Source organism: Mandrillus leucophaeus, unplaced genomic scaffold, assembly GCF_000951045.1.
Source record: "Mandrillus leucophaeus isolate KB7577 unplaced genomic scaffold, Mleu.le_1.0 Scaffold584, whole genome shotgun sequence".
NCBI classification, from domain to species: domain Eukaryota; kingdom Metazoa; phylum Chordata; class Mammalia; order Primates; family Cercopithecidae; genus Mandrillus; species Mandrillus leucophaeus.
The window spans coordinates 226,829-245,332 of record NW_012106297.1 but is presented as its reverse complement, the minus strand read 5'-3'; the positions used below and the strand labels follow the sequence as shown (position 1 = coordinate 245,332).

Sequence of the window (18,504 nt, the reverse complement as noted above, 5' to 3'; positions counted from 1 at the left end):
TAACATTTTTTCCCCTTGAAGTACTAAAGAATTGAAAGTTATTTACTCTAGATACTTATCATTGCCCTGTAAGGTTAAGAGCAGAGAATATAGCAATGGTACTTAAAATTTTTCCTGATAAACAGATATTTCCACAAACATAATTTTAGAAGGAGGGCATTTGTGAGTTCCTATCATCTGTTAAATATTATTCAAGGGACATGAAATATGTGTAAAATTAATTTTGTGACCTGATTTTATAAGAATTTTTTTTTAATTAAAGAATATACTTCCATGCTAAATTACTAAAAGTGTGACAGCAAATTTATAATCTGGCTTAACATATCTGTTCATGTCCATTAAACTTACCACAACATTTTCTAAAATGAGTTCTCCATATGGTTCAGCAGTGTATTTTCCTAACAAGTTAGCTAAAAGAACATTGTCTTTTTTCCAGTTAATTGCTGGTGTGGGGATTCCGTCAGCTATGCATGGAAGAATGGCTTGTGAATTCTCATTGACCGTGTAGTGTCCTTCTGTGCTTCTGATCCTGGGTGGTACTATGAAGAGTTTAAAAAAGAGTCATCCAGGAAGCTGAGTTCAATAATGTCTTTATTCACAATAAAAATTAACACACAAAAAACTCTCTTCATGGTAACTCTGCTAGAAATATTAAAAATGAAATATTACGATATTGATTTGCTTCCTGCTATGAAAGAAATCAGTATTTTTGGTGCTAGCAAGAATCCTAATGTATTTGAACTTACTGAATATATTTACATTCAGTTTCTGAGCAAACGACAGAACTGGGTAGAAGATCTTTAGATTTTATTTGGCTTCCTGACTTTTCCATCTTTGAGTTACTTCTGTTTATTGCAGTGAAGTAAAACAAACCAACAACAAAACCAAAAAATGCTTCTATGGTTGTATAACTGCTATATTTGTCTCAGAGATATATTGTGAGGATGAACTAATAATAGCTACCAGAAAACACTATAAGACACCCAATATTGAATATCACAAACTGCTGTAGAAAAAAATACTTATTGCAGTATTTTACATGTTATAATGAATACAAGTAAACCAGATCAAGACATTTAATTCAGTTTTTATACTGTCAGGAAATTTTCATAATGACTTTATAACTCTGCACATTTGGTACATTATAGTACCAAATACTTCCTGTGACTCAAATTTTTTTTAACTAGAATTTAGGCAATATAGAGATGAACTGAATATTTTAGTGTAATAAAAAATACTCGACTGGACTTAGAACTAAGATAGTTACTTCTAAAGAAAAGACAAAAAGTATTAAGAATTCTTGGCTCAAAAGTAAAAATACACTCCCTTCCCAAAACAATGAATGTGGAATTATTCAAACAAATCAGTGAGAAGTAGACCCATCTTAATGACATTTTAAAGAGTGACAGGAGAACAGTTGACCTTCGCAAAAATAAAATTGCTATATAAACTTTAATTAGCTGCTTTCAGTTAAATTAACTGCTTTCAATTAAAATAGTTAATTTTTATCTTTTATGATATGATTAAATATACAAACATTAATAATAGATATAAACATTATAATTTGGAAAACACAAAAATTGATTTTGCTCAATAGTGCATCATAAATATTCATTTTTAATTAATTCATGCTCTATTTTCATTATCTTCTTTATCCTGATTTCCTTGGGTTGCTATTTGTCTTTTGTTAGGGGATACAAAGTTGCAGCATTAGTATATTTACTTCAGTTCTTTCTTTTTCAAAATGAAAGAATTATGGCTATGACTTTCTATTGATTTTAGCTTTGAGCACACACTGTACATTTTGATATGTCATGTCTTTATTTTCTAAATAATCTGAAAATAGAAAATTATTCTTTGACCTACTTTTTGGCTGGAAGAGTGTTTTTAAAGTCGTCTGGGTTTGGGGTTTTGGCATTGAAAGTTGATTACAAATTTCTAGCTTTATTGCATGGTGGGTAGAAATTATGGTCTATCTTTTTGAAACTTATTAACAATTTCTTTGTTTAGGTCAATTTTGGTAAATTTTCTACAGACACTTGAAAAGAAGGAGTATTATTTAGTTGAAGGCAAATGGATAGTGTATATTGATTAATTATGTTAACTGAAAGCAGGGGATTTATTTGGAAAACTCATAAATGGTGATTTTTAATTTTGGCTAAATTATTCAACCAAAAATGTTTCCACTCAAAATTATCTCTGTTATTCTGAAGTTACACAAAATTAAAATGCAATTGAAAATAAAACAGCTTTCACAAATTTCTGAAAAATGAAAAAGCAGAAACTCCTCATTATAATTACCTCTGAAAAGAGAGGTTGGAAGCAGTTTCATCTGCTATTGTTTCCTACCACTGATATTAACATGGATTCTATCCTTAGTCAAAATATACAATAAAAACTAAAAATATTTCAATGCTGATTTTTCAATATTTTGTTGTCTTAATATAAAGGAAAGATATTTTTCTGTTATAAAAATGTATAGGTAAATATTTTGCCACTTTAATATAATGAATCAAATAGATCTCCTAATTCTCATTAGGGTCAAGTCATACAATGTAGGTCATATGGTGATTCATTTTGAACCAAGATGACTTGAAGCTTGAAAAGTAAAGCAGAAAAGTCACAAAACACAAACAGACTCCTCATAAGTCAACTAATCACAATATGTGAGGGTACCAGCAACACATTAAAAATTCTGGCAATATTAATAAAATCTGTCTCTCTCACACACCTATGTGCACAAACACACATAAACACAGTCCACAGAAAACAGATTTGAAGTGTACCTACATACCACATCCTCCCCCCCAACACACACTTTGGATTACTGAGTTTAAGGGTTTTTTACTTCTATCAGATTTTCTCTCTTGGTAGCCTTTTATCTTTGCCATGGTAGTGTAGCAGACGGAAATAATTCATGTTAAACAACCTACCATGGACGGTGAGCTTGGTGCTTGTGCTGCTTGATCCTGCTACATTGGCTGCCATACAGGTGTAATGACCAGCATCACCAGACTGGGCAAATGCTATTTGCAGAGAGCCAGAGCTGAGGACGCGCTGGCGGATAGATTCCACAATTGCACGCCCATCTTTATGCCATGTAATGTCAGGTGGTGGGACGCCATCTGCTTTACACGGTAATGTGATGGGCTTGTCCACAGCAATAACATATTCCTTTAGATGAGGGCTAATGACTGGAGGAACTAAAAGATACAAAAAATATAAAGTTCAAAGTTCATCTTAGAAGCATGAGTGCACAAATTACATACTACAGTACTGCTCTAGCAAACATTGATAAGAAACAAAATCCTGACTTCACCATATCATTAGAAAAGGAGCACTACACTTTTCCATGGGAACAAAAAAGTAATTGGGCACACTTCAGAAAACTAGTCCCCAGCTAACAAATAAATGTTAAGTGACAGTCGATTTTAGATGAGGAGATAAACATGTAGTCATGAGGGCTTGCATGTCTAGAAAATTTAAGCTGTATCAACAAAATTATGTTGATACACTTACATAATTTATGTGATTCATAAATGAGTGACTCTTATGTCACTCATTTACATAAATTATGTGATTCACTGTAGGTATTTAAACTTCCAAAATGAACACCAAGTTTTGGAAAATATTTTGGAAAAAAATTAACTGCTCTGAATAGACTGTCCCCTTGGAAATACAAATGTAATGGCAAGCACAAATTCAACCAAATAATTTTGTTGCTATAAAAAATATGATTATTCAGTTATTTCATATGCTTCTTTATAGTGATGCATTACAACTCAATAGAATATCCAGGCTAATAGCTAAGTGGTGATTAGCCTACTGTAAACACTTGGAAAGAAAATCCTTATTATGAGCCCTTTCATAGGTTTCCAAATAAGTGGGAAGAGTTTTACCTATATAATGAAATAGAGTATCAAATAGAGGTTCATAGAAGTTCAAAATAGGATTAGATGCCTGTATTTTCTTATACAAACAATGGCCAAAAAAATAAAATACACTAAACTTTCTTCATAAAGGTGATAGAAAAACCAGTAGGATAATACAAACTAAGAATGTTGAGAACTATGGGGGAACAGCAGCATAATCAATTTAGATATATAAATATTTGGTAGACATTGTTACAAACATCTTTGAATTGAAAACAGAGATGAATTATTTAGGTACCTTGGACATTTAACTTGACTTTGCCCAAGGCTGTACCAGCTGGGTTCTGGGCCACACACATGTAAGTGCCAGCATCCTCTCGGACAGCTCTGGAGATCTGTAAGCTGCCGCTAGGAAGAACTGCATGGTTTTTGCCTACATCACAGTTACAAAAGCAGAGTGAAAAAAAAAACAAAAAACCTTTTCATTAAAAACAATCATGCCGATTTGAATTATAAAACACTGATGTGCTATGATTTTCTTGATAGAAACAGTGGTAGGTACCTGAAGTGATAACATTGATGCCTTCTTTTTGCCAAGTAATGAAAGGACTGGGTGTCCCTGTTGCTTCACATGGTAATAGAATAGGATTGTTCAGAATGACTTGTAGTTCACTTGGTTGGGGCTGAATCACTGGAGGCTCTATAAGAAACCAATCAACAAAAAGAAGTAATAGCACTAGTTAATGGAAACCATGTCTATTATAGTAATGAGCTTAAAAATACCCAAATTCATAATTCTTAAATATTAGTGATTTGATTGCCCAAGAGAAAAGTGAATGTTGGCCACACTGCATTCTTTGAGTCTTGCTACAGTAGCCAGTTTCCATTAGAAGAACTCCACTGGAAGACTAGAGTCAGGAACAGATTATAAAAATCCAAGAAGAAAAATTATTTTGGAGTTACTTTGAGTAGTTTGTCATTTGTGCGCCTTTTTTTAGCCTATTAAAAATATCTACCAGGCTTTCATGTCCCCAAGATATTACTATGGTTCATAGCTCTAGACAGCACCACCTTTCAGAATAAATATGAACAGAAAAACCTCCCCAAACCCAGCGAACTTTGAATGAGTGAGTAAATAGCCTTCCATACCATGAACATGGAGGGTCACATGTCGATGTGCAGAGCCAGCCGCATTCCTAGCGACACAAGTATATCTTCCAGCATGGTTTAATTGGGTGGCAAGTATTTCAATTGCTCCTAAAAAGGAAAAAAAAACTTTTAATGTATACTGCATCTCAGTTTTTTTTTGTTGTTGTTCAATAAAATTTGACTCTCTTTTGTGTGTTTTCTGCAACTAGCATGGTGGTGCTTGGCTTATATTCATACTTGTATCCCCTGAAGTGCCTAGCACAGTACTTAAATTATTACTAACAGCTTTATTGAGGCATAATTTACATACCATAAGAGTCACTCATTTAAATGCACAATTCAATGATTTTTAGTATACTTACAGAGTTATACAAACATCACCACAATCAAATTTTAGAATATTTCCATCACCCCCAAAAGAAACCTGGTGCTCATTTACAGTCATTCCCCACTTCCAACCCTGGCCTTAGCCCACCTCTAGTCTGCTTTCTGATTATACAGATTTGCCTTTTCTGAACACTTCATATAAATTGAATCATACAGTATGTGGTCCTTTGTGTCTGACTTCTTTCACTATGAGCATAATGTTTTTGAGGTTCATCTGCTGTAGCATTTGTCAATATTTTGTTCCTTTTTATTGCCAAACAGAATTCCATTGCATGGATATACCACATTTTATTTATCCATTTATCAGCTGATGGACATTTGAATTGTTTCCACTTTTTGGCTATTGCAAATGATGCTGTATAAAGATGTGCATATAAGTCTTTGTGTAGACCAATGTTTTCATTTCTTTGGGTAAATACCTAGGAATGAACTTGCTGGGTTTAATATTTTGAGAAAGTTCTAAATTGTTTTCTTAGCCTAATACTTTATTCTAAATATACATATATTTATATATATTTTATGATTTGAATGGCTATCACTCTATAGTCAAAATAATTTGTCTTGAAAGCCAAGTTGCATCCTGGGAACAAATTTTCCACTATTTCCCTTCCATACAAATTCTCTTAGAATAATATGCACATACTCATAAAGTCCCAGGATATTAGTTACTACTTTATCTCTATTGTGTTTCCCCAGTGTAGGATAAGTTTGAGAAATACCAATGTGAATCACCTATACTTTAGGTGATTTTTTTTTCTTCAATACTATAAATTGTATAAACGAGGGTTACTACCACTATAAACATTTTTCCTTCACAGAACTCACTGCTCAGTCTTACATACTCAATTTTAAAAGCCTAGAAACCTAGAACCCTGTTTTAGTTATATAGTCTCAGAATCTTAGTAGAGTATATATCCTGTCTGAGGCACTGAATGTTCATTAAATGAAGAGACATTCCATTTGGCCAATGAAATAAGTGTGATTCACTCTCAGGTAACTCGGGAATTTGTTAAACCTTAGGTTTGGTAAATATACACATAAATACCGGTGATCATGTTTATTATATTCAGATCAGTCTTAAATATTATTTTGTTTCCAGACTTCTTTTTCTTTCATTCCCTAGATCCCCTTCCTATGTGAAAAATATGTTTTAACAATCTGTTTTCCAGATTTTTAAGTCTAAGAATGCATGCATATTTTATTCTTTTATTCTGGTGCAACAAAGACCAGGTAAGAATATGCATCAATAACTAATACAATCGATAGATGTGAAATCACTGAGCTTGGTCTTACCTGAGGACAGAATTCTATAGCCATCTCCCCTGGGAAGCAGTCTTATACCATTTTTGGTCCAGTGAATTGAGGGAAATGGAACTCCTGAAGCAGTGCAGGTAATTACTGCTGGGGCATGTTTGGTTACTAGGAAATCTGTAGGCTCATCAGCTATGGAAGGTGGAACTAAAACAACAACAACAAAAAGGGAAAAAACTACACATTTCCAACTGTTAAGGAATTCCAGAGACTTATCATACATCATCTTTTTGTGCTGAAAGTGAAAGTTAGGTAAGTATAAAAGGGATTCCTCCTTTTATTTCTGGGTTAATACCTGGGTGATGAAGTAATCGGTACAACAAACCCCCATGACACAAGTTTACCCGTATAACAAACCCGCACATGTACCCATGAACTTAAAATAAATGTTTAAAAAAAGGAAAGAAAAGGGATCCCTTTTGTAAAGTAGTGGAATGATGAAGTGATAGCATTATCATGTTTCAATCCATGTTCCAAGCCAGTTCTACCTTGGACAGTGAGATCCACAGTTCTTTTATCATCTCCAGCACCGTTTGCCACAGTACACTCATAGGTTGCAGTGTCATCCACAGAAGGGGAAATAATTACTAGTGAACCTGAAGAAAGGAGCCTGGAAGACAGATTTCAAAGCATGAGATACTATATGTAGGTTTTCACAAATTTTCCCAGCTAGTTTAACACGGTACCATGTTGTAAATTGATGAAAACAGTACTCTTCCCTCATGTTAAAATTAACATCATGTGCCTGAGGCAAACTTTATGCATTACAGTTTGTTTATATGGCAGTGGCTTTCTAGAGCCTCAAACTTGATGTAATATTTACAGGAAGTAATTCTTGGAAGAATTGTCTGAAGAGGGAATCGTACATTCTCTGAATGCTTATATCATGATCAACCTTGCTCTCCTAGGAGAAATACAGTACAATGAGAATACTGATAACAGCCACTGTCTACTGAGCATCAAATTCACTCCTGGCACCATCTTAAATGCTTTGCATAAATTATCTCTAAATTTTACAATAACCTAGCAGGTTGATATTTGTTTATTTCCACTGACAGATGACTAATGACAAGTCTGTGTGTCTCACCCCTTTACCTACTTCACATGTCTCCTTAAATGTGTGGCTACTTTGTAGATAATATGGCAATATCTATATATCTATATCTATCTATATGTAGTTTTGAACAACTGTGTGTATGTGTGTGTGTGTGTGTGTGTGTATATATATATAAAAAAAACTAAAATCTAGAACACTTCACATTTTAGGAGGTTTAGTAAATACACATACATGATTTAAAGTAAATCTAAATTAGAATATCTACTTTACTTCACACTATGCATGATAGAAATGGTTTAATAAAAACATTAATAAAAACATATTTGACACACCTTTTTATTAAAAAGCATAGCACATTTTCCATACAGTGTATACTTGCAAGTCACTGAACCTCCCAATGCCAAAAGATTAAAAGGGTGAAAAAGAGACATGATAGAATTTCAACTGAGGCACTCCTAGTTTTATATTTCCTGGTGTATTGGAACTGATTTTTGTCAAAGTGGACATAAGAGAGCATTTGTTTTTAGTGCGACAGCAAATGTTTGACAGAGTAACGATCTAATAGCTCAGGTAAGATCCAAAAAATGATGCTCATCTATAACATCAGAAATTCTTAGTGATTTAAAGTTTAGCCTTTGAAAAATAGATATTGCCATATTATAAGCTATGGCAGTAAAGCTTGGAAAAAGGCAAAAAAAAAAAAAAAAATGGAGGAAATGCTGTTTTTCCTCCCTACACACATTCTGCCAATATCTAAATTGTATTTTAAGGTGTAAAATTTGAGTTTTATTCTATAACTAAAGCTTGTATTTATTTTTACAAAATAGTTTTTCTTTTATATAAAATGATGTTCTTATTCTTTACCTTTATAAAATTCTAAAAGGTACTAAACAAGGCAGGATATAAATCTAATCCTATATAAAATCACTGACATTCATCCACAGGGTTTTATGTATGGAAAAGATGACCTATAATTCAGAAAAATATTTTAGGCTGAAAGCCTAAGTCCATATTAAGGAAAAAAAATCCCTCTATATGCTAGCTAATTTGTTATAGTCCATAGATTTGCTGGCCCCACTGATAGAATTAAAATGTTGATTCATTACAAACTGTTTCTAAATAGTTGGTGGGAGTTTTCAATTAAATTATCCTTACCTGTATGAGTTCTGATTTTGATCCACATTAAGAAGATGCCCATTTTTTCTCCAATTAATTGATGGTTTTGGTATCCCAGTAGCCTCACAAGCCAGAGTAGTTTGAACATTTACTGTTACAGTCATGTTGGTAGGACCCGGAGCAATAGATGGAGGAACTAAGACAATGTCACCAAATAAGAAGGAAACACAGTCAGCAAATAGTGTGCCATCTGAAATATTTCTGCTGAACTGAAATTAGTCATTGTTAACTGGCCTCATAGTTATGAGCAAACAAGGCTCTGTGAATTTTAATAGTGCTGTGATGATATTAACTATACTAAGGAGAAAACTTGGGGCTTGACTATTCATAATACAATGTAAATTGCTTAACTAGCCTTCAATGTCAAGATCTTTATGACCTCACTAGTTTAGGCTATCAAAGAGCATTTGACACAGAGACTGGATGTCATCTATAAAGTGTATTTACCATGAACCTGTAAATCTATTCGCCTGCGATCTGTTCCAGCAGCATTGGTGGCCATACACAAATACCTTCCAGTGTCAGTGACATGTGCTGATTGAATACGAAGGAATCCATTTTCCAAGATGGAATATCTGCAAGAGAAACCACAAGTGAAGTCTTCTGAATCAGCCTTTTTTGATTATTCATATTTTGACTGAGGGAAATGTTAAACACTTGGTGAAATCCATTCAGTTTTTTTCCTGTTTCAGATGACACATGTTTACAATACCCTTGGTGGAAGAAAAAGTTACGACGCAAAGGTGCATAACAGATGGGCTTGTGATCTTGAATGGATTATAATCATTATGTAGACATAAGCCTCAGGGATTATGCTTTTAAATTACTAAATTTGGGCCTGGAGTGATGGCTCGTACCTGTAATCTCAGCCCTTTGGAAGGCTGAGGTGGGCAGATCACCTGAGGTCAGGAGTTTGAGACCAGCCTGACTAACATGGTGAGACTCCATCTCTACTAAAAATACAAAAAATTAGCTGGGCGTGGTGGCATGCACCTGTAATTTCAGTTTACTTGGGAGGCTGAGGCAGGAGAATCAATTGAACCCAGGAGGCGGAGGTTGCAATGAGATCATGCCACTGCACTCCAGCGTGGGCAACAGAGCAAGACTCTGTCTCAGAAAAATAATAAAATACTACATTTTGATTATTGTATTAAGATGAAATGCGAATTCTAAACATAATGAGACCAAAATAGTGCACTAGAAAAAAAATTTAAGAATTTGTATTTCAGGTCTTACAGCATTTTTTAATTTTCCAGTATTGTTACCTTGCATGATTCCCAGCTAGAACAGCTCCATCCTTTCTCCATGTTATCCTTGGAGTTGGCACACCTTCAGCGATGCATTCCAATACAGTTGACTTATTTAAAAGAATTACAAGACTCTGGGGGCCCCCCTTTATGTTTGGAGGAACTGAACAAGAGATGCACATGAAAAAATTCAGTGATACTAAATAACACAGCCTGCGTGAAGACACTGAAGATGTAATATAAGATGAGCTTCGAGTCAAATGTATAGCTTTGTCTACATGAATCTAGGTTGGTATAAATATAATTGAGGTTTAATTACTGAAGTCTTACTCGAGATACTTTGCGTTTAAAAATAAAGGGTAGGTAGGCAGGGGGATTTTAAATCTCTTATATGGTGTATGAAATCTGGCTTACTGTGAGAGAGGCTTAAATGAAACTCAGCTCTAGTCTGATGCAAATTAAAGATGATATTTCTTATTTCTCTTTGGGCAAATAATGGTCAGAGAATGTTAACACTGAAACAGCTTCACTTTAAATGAAGAACAGAAAGTGGGCTGTTTTAACAAAAAGCACATCTGTGATCAATCATGCAATTCTCAGAGCATGCATTTTGTTGATCATTGAGTTCATATGGGAATAGACAGCGTGAATTTTAATTTTAGTATTAGAGATATTAGTTGTGTGGGTCACCCACTATTCTGTAAAATTTTATATATTAAATATCCAATAGACTGTTTTGAGGAAAAGTCTATATTCCTAAATGTTGGCATTCAGATACTATATTTAACAAAATTACAGTCCTATGGCAGTCTCTGTTTGGCACATATGTACTCTCAAGCCACCATCAATAAAGGTGAACTAAATGATGGGCTATTTGTCATCCAGTGATTTAGTGTATTGACTTCCTCAATGGTTCTGATTCTGAATGACATAAAACATCATGATATGCTAACAGTAATTGGACATATTCTCTAAGATAGACTAAAATATCTCTAGTTTTGTTTTTTGGAAATTGAGTTAATTTGCAGTATAGATCTAATACAAATACTCCATGTTGCCTTTTTCAAAAGCAGTAAGATAAGTACAAGGCTTCATTTAGTATGCACATAAGAAAAAGCTATCATCTCTTTGAATGCCCTTGGTCAGATTTTTAAATTGTGGAACAATGAATACCTTTTCTTACCATTTACAGTGAGAATAAATTCTCTTGTAGTCTTCCCTGCAATGTTGCTGGCAACACAGGTATAATTGGCTGTATCACCTAGGTCTGCGTTGTTGATTTGCAAGTATCTCCCTCCAGATAGGATTCGCACTCGAGGTGTTGCCTGGATTCAGCAAGTAAATAAATTTACCATTAAAATGTCAGGAAAAGAGAGTAAATATTATTTCACAGCATCAAAAGTAACTATAGCAAACTGTGGAGCTGTTGTCTGTCAGCATGCTTTGTCTACTCCTCCACCATTTTCATAGTATCAAAAATCCCTGGGAACTGTTTTAATGAGCGATGCTAAGTAACAGGAGCTGCTGTCTGTCAGCATGCTTTTGTCTGCTCCTCCACCATTTTCGTAGTATCAAAAATCCCTGGGAACTGTTTTAATGAGTGACGTTATGCCCCCAATTCCTTTGACAATTACGATCCATTCAGGAATGGGCAGGTGACTTAAGTCAGGCCTACCAGAGTCCTCCTCTAGACTCTGCTGGGAGTGTCAGGGAAAGGATGTGCCCTTTTTCCTAGAATCACAGGTTGTGAGGATGACCTAAGCCTAGTGGCAGTCTTATCATGTGGAAACAGCCTGTCCTGAATCTAAGGCAATACAAGTAGAGTTCATTCAGAGAAAGGATAGATGCCTCATTATATAGTTAGAGCCTCTGGAAATTCACCAATTATTGTAGCCAATATATTTCCTTTTTGTTTTTCCTTTTCATTTAAGTTGGTTTGAATTTGAATTCTGTCACTTATAACTGAAAGCCTGCTGACTAACTTTGGTTAACTTAGAGGAAAACATTGTATTCCAATATTTTTAAAAAATAAGTAAATAAACTACCACAAATATTTCTTAAGAATTTATTTTGTAACTAGGCATAGACCAAAAATTATGAAAACATAGCACAATGAAACCTAATCTCTGCTATTAAGTCTAATTGGAGAGCTACATATATAAACAAGTAATTTAAGGATAAAATATATGATCATAGTTGTTAAAAAATTCCAGATAGCATCAAAGATTGATAGTCTCTCATTGTACCTAAGATGAAAGCATTTCAAGAATAGTCCAAATAAGATTTCTCTACCGTATGAGCTTGGTCCCAGATACATATATCTTTCTAATAAAACATTGCTCGAAGTAAAATATGCAGTTCAGGTCCATTTATTTGAAAAGTTCACACATTTTCTCTAGTCCTTTCTATTGGGGCTATTAGTGATAAAATTATGTTACCTTTGATGAGGATAAGCGATTTCTTAAATATGTATAGTAAGTTCTATAAAAAATATTTTAATTTTTAACTTTTATATGGGTATAGCAGACTTTTAGGCTAATAAAAACTTTGAGTGATTTTTTTTTTCCTTAAGAGACAGATTCTTATTCTGTCACCCATGCTGCAGTAGTGGTGCTATCATAGTTCACTGTAATCTCAAAATCCTGGGCTCAAGCAATCCTCCCACATCAGTATCCTCAGTAGCTACAACTACAGATGTGCGCCACCATACCCAGCTAATTTTTTTTTATGCAGGTGGGGTCTTGCCATGTTGCCTAAGCTGGTCTTGAACCCCTGTCCTTAAGCAATCCTGCCTTGGCCTCCCGAAGTGCTGGGATTATAGCGTGAACCACCGCATCTGGCTCAGATTGATTCTCATAATGTTTCTCTTCCATGAATATCAGTACTTTCTGCTAACTTATTAAGTCTCATTACAATTTTCTCTGGTTTTCCTTCCACAGACCACCTATAATTCTTCCAAATTTAACTTGTCTCCTGATAGAACCTCATTCTTAGCTGATAATCTCACTTCCTGTTCCACTGAGAAAATTAAAGCCCCACACCAGCAGTTCTCCCCTCCTCCCACCTTGGGTATGAATGTAACCTTCTTTTCTATTTCCCCATCTCTGCAGAAAATGGATGACCCTTCTCGACAAGGCTAACCCATTCAACTGTGCCTGGGTCTCATACCTCCCCTATCCAACATAACTTGTCATATAAACTGATCTTTCTCTTTCCTCTGTCTTCAATCTCTTTCTTTCAGCAAATACACATACAGAAATCTTTAAAGAACAGTTCACGCTTGCTTCTACTTCCTCTTCTTCCATTTACTCTCCAAACAACTGTAACCTGCCTTCTACTTCGATCACTCTTTGAAGAACCATTGCTCAGGTCTTTAATTACCTATATGTATTACCAAAGCTAATGGACACAACTTTATTGTACCTTCTGTGGCCTTTGTTAACCACCCCTGACCTTTTCCTTGACTTTTAATACACCAGTGTTTCCTACTTTTAATCCTATTTCTGAGTCCTCCTGCTCAGTCTCATTCATCTTCTTTTTTCCTATGCTCACCTTGTAATTGTTACTATTGCCTAAAGCTTTATTTTCACTTAACTGGGACTCTCATACTCTGCTTTCTAGTCAACCTCCTACAAACTTATGACTTCAACAAGAGATTATACCATGATGATTACATCAAAGGCCGCTTTTTTTTTTTAAGTAAATATGGACCATGAAACCAAAGCCTTTTTTGATGAAATACGGGCCAATATTTTTAAATGATTTCTACAGTCTCCTCTTGGAAAATATAGGTAATTCAAACTCAAAATGTCTAAACCTGAACTCATCTTTTCTTCATTTTTCATCACTAGTGAACTTACCCTTTCCTAGGATTGCCATCACTTGGTCAACCTGGGATCAACCTAGACTTCTCCATCATCAACATTCACTCAGTTTTTACCTTTACCCCTAATGGTCTGGAGTAAAGTGCACACATGGGAGATCAGACTATGGAGGCAAAGTCAGAGCATGAAAGGGCTTGTGAGCTCAGTTGTGTGGTTTAACCAGGATCCTGAAATCTATGGGGAATCAGCAAAGATTTTAACCAAGATCTATTTCAGGTATACCAAGCTACTTGCAGTTCTCAGACCAGCAGCCTTCCTTTTCTTGTAATAGCTTTGTACATGCCATTACCTGTAATTGGAATCACTTTCTTCTCCGGCCTCACCCAGTATATACTGATCCTTTAAAACTGAGCTCATCTTTAGAGACTTCCATGGGCTGTTCCTTACCCTTTAGTCTGGGTTCTTTGCTTCTCATCTCTGTTTCTACATATCCTTCTAATATACAATTTATTAGTGGTATCCATTCTATAATCTTTGACTAACCTGTCTTCTCAGATAGTGTGTGAGCTCCTTGAGGGTAAAGCCTATTTTCAGTAGCAATCATGGCACCTAGTATTCTAGTAGGCACACAATAAATAGAGAAACTGAAGTACCAGAGGGTTAAGTGATATGCATGATGATTTAGCATGTTAGTAACTCTTAGAACCCAGCCCCTCCACGTTTGGTGTTTGTGTGGTTTAGTGGTGGTGGAAGTCTTTATGTCTTAGATGTTAGGGGACATAATCCCCTTTTGTAATTAACTATTAGAAACAAAGTATAGGTTACAATAAGAGGATCAGGAAGAACAAAGAAGAAAAAAATCACTAGGATAATCACAATCAACACATTCACAGTCAAAGCTTTCAGTAGTCTCTAAAAGGCTACTGAAGATCCTGGCCTTTGACACTCTATGACAGCAGGTAGGTATCATCTGAGCATGGCAAGTTTTAGACAGCCAGTAACTGGTTCTTCACGGATTCCAGTCTCAGACACCTGGTATCTTTGGGGTCACTCATGAGGTCCAAGCTTAGACAAGGGAAATTCAGTAAAAGAAGCATTCTCCCTAGAGATGTGGCAGTTATTTTGAGACTTTGTTGGTTTCTTCTGTCTTAACAAATAGGTGAGTATTTCAAATCAGACTTCAATGCAAGGGCACAAGGAAATACATACTTTGGCAAAGTTCCAGAGTGTCATGAATCTAAATAGCTTTCTTTGACCCATGACCAACTATTAACTACCCCGGCAAAGGCAAATAATAAAGCAAATAATAAAGCTAATTTAAAAACCCTGTGCTCACTGCTGCAATGTTGAATAATTAGTAGCCTGATGTTAGTTGGTTTTGTGTACCTAGCAAAGGCCCTAGAGCTGGTTTTTTATTTTTTAATCTCAAAAAGGAATTTGTGGAGCTTATCAAAAAATTTACCTGTAGCCGTTCTCCATTTTTGAGCCAAGTAATTACAGGTGGGGGCACTGCATCTGATTTGCATTCCAATGTCACTTGTCTGTTCCGTAACACAGTGACATCCTGGGGCTCATCAGTTCCAGCAATATTAGGAGGTACTGGGTATGAGAACAAATACAACAAAAGCTTTAAAAAAATGAGCTGTAACATGATCTATATTATCATAGGTAACCAAAAAATGTTGGTTCTGCTATATGAAATAATAAGAGTCATAAAATTAAAACATTACTCATTTAATTTACAGCCTAGATAATTATTTAGCACTTTCATGTACACTAAGTAAAGAAATCCTTTCAACAACCACATGAATGATAGAAGTAATAAAATTGCATTATTTTCACCATTTGACAGTAAAGAAACGGAGGCACAAAGAAGGGATCCTTTGTCCAGGTTATAAACTTGGTAATAATTTTATCTGAACATAAGATTTAAAAATTACTGAATCAGAGAGTGCCCATCATAATACACTGAAAGTCTTTTTCATGTGGCTTTTTTTTTTTAAGCAGAATTTGCATGTCAATTAATGGCAGGTTTGATTTGTATGTAGGGATGATGGGGGCACTTAAATCCCAGATAGTTTGCACTGCCTAGTCATTCAGGCTATGAGAATGAACCAAAGATCTGTTAGTTTTTAAATTATTCCTCCCCATGAGGGAGTCTAACTGGCCCAATTCTGCTAGGAAGTAATCTGACAATAGGCTGACATGTGCATGCAAAGTTATCCACAGCAGGGCTGTTTATATTGGAAAAAATATAGAAATAGCCTAAACATCCAAAAATATGGAGTAAAATGGGATACTATACAATCACTAAAAATTATGTTATAAAAATGTATTTCTTGACATGAAAATGTTCACCAAAGTATTGAGATAAAAGCAAGTTAAATTCTATAGGTAAACCATATAAACATACATTTTCTATCATCATATTTTTGTGACAAAACATTTATATGCAAAAAAGTCTTTGATGAGATTCTCGATTTTTAAATTTTCTTCATCATAGTTTATATTCTATTATTTTAAACCAATGAATACAAATTATTAATGCAGAAACTAATCAAATAACTCAAAAAAATCCATGAACTGCCCCCAACAGCATTTGATTAGTCAAATATAAGAATCAGATTTGCAAAATATATATTCCCTAACTTATAAACATATCTTGTGATGTGCTGTGGTGTTGTCCCAGGTTTTTCTAATCAGGTGTGTGTATGATAGACTGTAGGAGCTTTTGCCAAATTTACCATGCACTCTCACTAGATATTCTTTATCATCATCTCCTGCAGGACTGGATGCCAGACATGTGTATCTTCCTGTATCCTCCACCTACAAAACCCAAATAATGAATTACACAATGTTAACATGTTAGTCTTTGTTATTAAAATAAATATCCACTAGAATGAATGTAAATAATCCCAGACCAAAAGCAAGATAATTAAAGCAAACTGTTAACACTATGATTAGCACTCTGATAGAAAGCATAGGTTGTTATCTACATTATATGCAAACCTATGTTTTAACAGGATTTTGGTATTGAGGTAAGAATGTTTGTATATTAAGTGTATTTAATGATATCTGAAAAGGTAGATATATATAGGATCTAGCATCATATGTGATAGGCTATATCCTCAATGTTCATTGAAGTAACAAATATTCATGGGTTTAAACTGCAGACTGAAAAGTTAAAACAAAGCCTTTCTCAAGAAAATTAAATGTCAAATAAGTAAACAGATAAATAAAATACCTGGCTATTAAAATCAAATATATAATATCTCATCTTGACTCTACCTTTGATATACATGGTGAAACAAAAGAGTTATATTATGTAATGTGTTAGAAATAGGGTCAGACTGACAGCAGGATCTATAATTATCTAACTAAAACCAAAATCATTACTTTAAAAATCCCCAAGCATGGTTTCCATGGAACGCTAGGGTTCATTCACATGTTTGACGTTGTGTAGACACAACCCATAATCATGTACATGTAGAGGATACTCTGGAAAACAGATGCTTTTACTACTGCGAAAAATGTATTTTGGAAAAATAGAAATATCCTGTTCTCATTTATTTTAGTACTTGAACATTCCCAGAATATTGGCATTTAAAAAATTCTTACATTCAAACTGACTTTACAGGTTATGGAAACACTTTTTGATAGGCTGCAAAAACTCCTCTCAAAAACATTGAGACTAGAATGTTTGGAAAAACACTTAAATACGATTTTAGAAAAAGAACGCTTACATTATTATTCAATAAAGAATTTTAAAATGATGTGCTGTTTCCTAAAAATAATTTCTAAATTTCTCATCATATCTTTAAAATCTCTAAAACTAACTCTTCTCTACCAACTCTGTTCATTCACAATGGATATCATCCCCTCACTTGTCTTGACTCAGCCAAACTTGAACCATCATTCAGGACCGCTCTTAAATGTTCCCTCTTCCACAAAATATTTCCTGACAACTTCTGCCCTTCTGGCTACCCACAGACATCACCTGTAGTTAGTTTCTAAAGTCTTGTTTTACTAATAGAATGTCAGAAAAATTATAGTTAAGCATGTATCTTTAGAGGAAGATTTTGCAGAGGTGGACATGCATTATGGCTCACAAAGGAGAGTACAGTATACAAAGTTTTCTAAATCTATTAGTCATAGAGTAGTTCCCTCTCCTCTTGGGATAAATTACAGAAGTAGTGTTTGGCAAAAGATGTTTTAGGAAATTCTTGTCTATGCTACACAATTTGCAATTTGCAAAGCATCCACATCCATTATGTACCAGGCATAAGTAGATGTTGCAGATAAATACACAAAAAAACAAAGTTGAGATAAGCAAAATAAAATGCAGTAAGTGTTACTACAGAAGTATATACAAAACGCTATGAAAACAGAGGAGCAGAGTAACCAAAATCAGTTTGGGGACTTGATCATATTTAATTTTCCACTTCCATACTGTTTTTAATGGTTCTATTATTGACTCATAT

The 18,504-nt window shown here is 34.5% G+C and overlaps 1 protein-coding gene across 1 annotated transcript in view; it reads right to left on the bottom strand.

Annotated features, from left to right (window-relative positions):
- The window catches only part of HMCN1 (hemicentin 1), a gene marked incomplete at its 5' end in the record, with an annotated part of 290,930 nt that overhangs the window by 62,890 nt on the left and 209,536 nt on the right, over window positions 1–18,504 (bottom strand). The window contains 13 exons of the mRNA XM_011999163.1: window positions 349–539; window positions 2,934–3,203; window positions 4,171–4,305; window positions 4,435–4,572; window positions 5,022–5,129; window positions 6,702–6,866; window positions 7,208–7,329; window positions 8,932–9,088; window positions 9,400–9,527; window positions 10,218–10,362; window positions 11,383–11,524; window positions 15,486–15,622; window positions 16,768–16,849. Of these exons, the coding sequence (XP_011854553.1) occupies window positions 349–539; window positions 2,934–3,203; window positions 4,171–4,305; window positions 4,435–4,572; window positions 5,022–5,129; window positions 6,702–6,866; window positions 7,208–7,329; window positions 8,932–9,088; window positions 9,400–9,527; window positions 10,218–10,362; window positions 11,383–11,524; window positions 15,486–15,622; window positions 16,768–16,849 (1,920 nt within the window). The remainder of the gene's footprint in view (window positions 1–348; window positions 540–2,933; window positions 3,204–4,170; window positions 4,306–4,434; window positions 4,573–5,021; window positions 5,130–6,701; window positions 6,867–7,207; window positions 7,330–8,931; window positions 9,089–9,399; window positions 9,528–10,217; window positions 10,363–11,382; window positions 11,525–15,485; window positions 15,623–16,767; window positions 16,850–18,504) is intronic.